The 4,869-nt window shown below is 40.0% G+C and overlaps 1 protein-coding gene across 1 annotated transcript; it reads right to left on the reverse strand.

Annotated features, from left to right (window-relative positions):
* Positions 1 to 256: 256 nt before the first annotated feature.
* On the reverse strand, positions 257 to 907 carry LOC132607834 (uncharacterized). The gene has a single exon (XM_060321909.1). The coding sequence runs from the start codon at positions 905 to 907 to the stop codon at positions 257 to 259; it is 651 nt and encodes a 216-aa protein (XP_060177892.1).
* Positions 908 to 4,869: the final 3,962 nt, after the last annotated feature.

Below are 4,869 nucleotides of genomic sequence, written 5' to 3' on the forward strand. Positions count from 1 at the left end.
AGCGCATGAAAGTGCTAGGTGTATTAGTTAGGCCGAATGGCATAACAAGCCACTCATAGAGGCCAAACTTGGACTTGAAGGCCGTTTTCCATTCATCAATTGGATTCATATGAATTTGGTGATAGCCACTCCTAAGATCAATTTTAGAAAACATACTTGAGCCACAAAGCTCATCCAACATGTAATCAAGTCTAGGGATAGGATGTCGATACTTAACCGTGATTTTGTTGATGGCTCTACAATCAATGCACAACGTCTAAGTGCCATATTTCTTTGGGACAAGAATCACCAGTACGGCACATGGACTAAGGCTCTCCTTGATTAGACCCTTCTTGAATAGCTCCTCAACTTGCCTTTGCAATTCCTTTGTTTCCTCTAGATTGCTCCTATATGCCGGCTTGTTCAGGATTTGAGAATCTGGTACAAAATTAATTTGGTGCTCAATACCTCTCAAGGGAGGTAAGCCATCGGGCATTTCTTCCAGGAACAATGCTTCATATTCCTGCAAAAGAGAAGATATACTACTAGGCAAAGTGCTAGTAGCTTGGTTAGCATTTAGGAGAAGGTGTTTGTTGACAAGACACACCAAGAAGCGTCTCTCATCAACCCCTTTTAAGCAATTGCTTGGTTTGGCCAACAAACATTTCTTGGAACCATCTTGAGACGTCCCCTCTCCACCTATGACCAACAAGGTCTCCCTTTCACCCTTCTCCTTTTCTTCTTTTTGATACTTCTCCCAAAGCTCCCTCATCACTCTACAGTCCTCACTCACTTGGTAAGGGCTTAGTGGATTAAGAATGTACTTCTTCCCTTTGACCACAAATGAGTATTTGTTAGTTCTCCCACTATGTTGGGCATTAACATCAAATTGCCAAGGCCTTCCAAGCGGTAGATGGCAAGCTTGCATTGGCACTGCATCACACAAAATCTCATCTTGGTAGTGCCAATGCTAAATTTGATAATGGCTTGCTTGCTAACCCTCATCTCTCCACATTCATCAAACCATTGGAGTTTGTAGGGACAAGTGTGCTTGCGGGTGGGGAACTTCATACTTTCAACCAAAAATTGGCTAAAGGCATTCGTACAACTCCCACCATCAATGATTAGTGAACACACCTTATGACATCATTCTCTTTGGATTGAGCGCATTTATAGAGCCTATGATTCGTGGTAGAGCTCAACTTAGAGTCTATGATCTTCATTGGAGTGAATTACATGAACAAGAGCACACTTCTTGGAAGGACTATGCTAGATCTCCTAACCTAAGGGATGGGGGCAGATGCTACTTCTAGCTTGGAATAGGTTATATAACTCTTCCCCTTGCGATGGAAACCTTCCTTTGAAGGGAAATGACATGATAGTTCAGGAAGGATGTTTTGAAAAAGAAGGTGAAACATGTTTGCAAACAGTCACTTCTTCCATGAGTGTTCCAAATAGTAGTGGCTTACTTGAACTTGTGCTTGAACCCCATAATGAGTCTATACTTGAGGTCACTTCAGTTGAAGAAGTTGTTTTGTGTGACACCTTTCTTTATTACCTATTTGCCTATGATGAACTTTGGAAGGGTCAACTTCTTAGTGCCCCATATGTGGAGTCTTTCTTCACGTTGGTTATTGATGAGTGGCTATACCACAAGTTTGTGCATCCTTGGCATGTTGGTCGATTTGTTTGTGCTTACACTAACCCTCATGCTTTGAGGATCTTTTTTGTTGTTGTCTTCCCTTGGTTTTTGCTAGGTTCATATTCGAGGATGAATCCTTTTAAAGAAGGGGAGGATGATATGATTCTCATGGGCTCAGGTGCATTTTTGGAGCCTATGATTCGTGGTGAAGCTCAACTTAGAGTCTATGATCTTCATTGGAGCTTATTCACCACATTTGGAGTGTTTCAAAGGTCCTCAAGTGTGCATTTCCGCACTACACACTTGATGATGATCATTGATGAGAGCCAAGTCTCTACGACCTTCATAGAGGTGGAATCCTACAAGGTTTGGGAGATTGCTTGGTTGGAAGATTTAGAGCTTGAGGTGCTATTTGCGCAAAGGGATATTTGTGCAAGTGGCTACTTGGTGCAAGAAAGGTATGCTTGCAAGGAGGACATACATACAAGGTTGATTAGAGGGTCATCTATGCAGTAAGGGACGTGTTTGGTCATTGAAGGCCAATCCTTGAATTGAAGACTACACTAAGATGACTAGCCAAACAAGGCCCATTACTTCATTAAGGGTAGCATTGTAATTGCCTATTAGTCTTCTTTGCTTAGCTTGTGTATATAGCTTGTCTTCCATTTGATTTGATTAGATTATGTTGAATGAAGAACTCTTATGAGAGATTGTTTAGTTGATAGCTTTAGTTTAATATAGATTGTTCGGTTGCATAATTCTAAGTGTGATTCTTAGTTGTAAAGTGAATTGTTTATTTTCATCAAATTCAATGTTGCTCATTTGTGGATTCATTTGAGTCGTTTGTTGATTCAAATTACTTAGGTTCTAGTGTTTGATAATCGGATTGGAAGGGTTAGGGTTTAATATACTCTTTCTTGTCCATAGATTTCTTGCGCTTGGGTCAAGTATCTATCCATCTACCCTCTCCCATTTCTATTTCTTCATCCACCCTTTACTTTGATTTTCTTGTTCTTCCGTTTTTCTAGAGTTTCCTAGGTTGGTTTATATCATTTAGTATCAGAGCATAGGTTAAGAGATTGTTCCTACAATTTCTAATCCTAGGCTTAAAATCTCTAAATCTGAAGTTTAGAGTGGTTTGGTGAAGATTGGAGCATTTTGTCATGACCCATCTAGGGGCCGTGACGGGTACCCGGGGCTAGCCACCGAGCACCACTCGTTCTGCTACTCATCTTACTCATTTAATGGTCTTTTATCGATTTATATTTAGGACATAAGAAAATCATCTTTTCATTTTGAGAACACGAAAATACTTTTATATACATAAGCCTTTCGGCCATCAAAATAATATATACATGTACATGAAAGCATCTCATGAGACCATCTAACCCACACTGCGCATCTACGAGCCTCTACTGGAGTACTGAACACAAGGACGGGACAAGACCCCGTCATGCCCAAAATACATATACATGACTATATACATAAAAGAGTAATCATAAGCATCTCCGGAACAATGGAGTGCTTCTCAAATCAGCTGACAGCTACTATGAGTCTGGGTCGAGCTCTCCTCCCTGTCTACCTGTGGGCATGAACACAACGTCCAAAGAAAACGGACGTCAGTACGAATATTGTACTGAGTATGAGAGGCATAAACAATGATAATGGGAATGATATCAATATGGAACATTTGAATCTGACTATCAAGTATAAAGAAAATAAGTCATGCATGCTATCTTAGTCATACTCATCATCATATCATATATGCAAAATGTGTAAGCTGCCCGTCCATATCGGATCGGTGTGATAATCGATAACATTAGCCTACATCCAGGCCTCCCGCGTCCGGGGTATCATCTCATGCCGCCCACTAGTGGTGTCTGCCCATGCCATCTGGCCATGGTGCATACATATAGCTGCCCGCCTTAGCGGTGACTGCCCGGCCAACTAGGCGCGGTGTTATATCATCATCATCATAATGTGCTCATCATGGTATGCTTATCTTATCATAGTACATGCATAAGGCTCAAGATCAACTATACTCTATCGGGGTGACGTAAGGTCGTGATCCCCCAATTGCATTATGGAACAACCATGGACATTCTGCCTCACCTTGAAGGAATTAACGTATAAGGTGAGTGTAAGCGATGAATAACATCATTAGACTTTTTGTACTTTAACTCATTACCTTGTGTAGCTAATTATAGACATGGGCTCGTGGATAAGAAAGTAGTTACACTATAGGATTCATGCCATTAGAAAGAAGGGACTAGCCTCACATACCTTTCTCGTTTAAGCAATCTAACGTTCATTTATCCTCCTTCAATGTCACGCCTCTACCTTCAAAAGAGGATTCGTACTAACGTTAGTTAATCGACTATAAAAACGTGCGGCACTTCTAGGAAAATTGGGCGGCACTTCCTTTGTTTAGACTACTTTTTACATATTCTATTTTAACTCCCAAACGCTCACAACAACGTTCACAATATTGAAATCAACAATCATCATTTACACGCACTAACCACAATCCACCATTTCTCTATAATTTTTCTACATTTATACGTATAACTCATTATCGCGTTTCCTCCTATATAATACTTATTTCATGGTCTAAGCATCCTTTTCAACATATTCATAATCATAGCACATCAACATTTATGATTCCCTTCAACTACCATTCAATTGTGACACTATTTATCCATTTTAAGACCCATCTTCTATGTTTTCCTACCATTCAAGCATCTTAGCTTTCCAATACCTTAAACAATATGATGAAATCATGAAACTTACCTTAGATGATGGTGGAACAAGCCTAGAGTGGAATCCTTCCTTTTGCACCAAAACCCTACTTCACCTTTCTTGGAACTTCTTGGTTTGGATGAACTTCACTTGAGTTTCACACACCTTGTTTCATGGATTTAATGTTATAGATCATTGATTTCCTTGTTATTCTTATAGTTGAGTGTTTGGAGAATTTTCTAGAGAGTTCTTGAGTGGTGTAGATGAGAAATGAAATGAAAATGAATAAAAAGGGTCCCTTATATTAATCACAAAATCTGATTTTTTTTTATGAACAGTAGTCAGGATACACAGTGGTCGTAAACCCACTTTACGGGCCGTATTCTGGTTTACGGCCCGTCTTTCGCGACCGTATTTAAGCATATCAAAACCAGAAAGGCATGCTGGAGATCATGGTAATTTACGACACAGTTTACGGGCCGTATTTCGATTTACGGTCCGTATTCCAA

Source organism: Lycium barbarum, chromosome 8, assembly GCF_019175385.1.
Source record: "Lycium barbarum isolate Lr01 chromosome 8, ASM1917538v2, whole genome shotgun sequence".
In the NCBI taxonomy this organism is placed as follows: Eukaryota; Viridiplantae; Streptophyta; class Magnoliopsida; order Solanales; family Solanaceae; genus Lycium; species Lycium barbarum.

Coding starts and splice junctions, on each gene's coding strand:
- LOC132607834 (XM_060321909.1), bottom strand. CDS start 907: ATGCAAGCTTGCCATCTACCGCTTGGAAGGCCTTGGCAATTTGATGTT.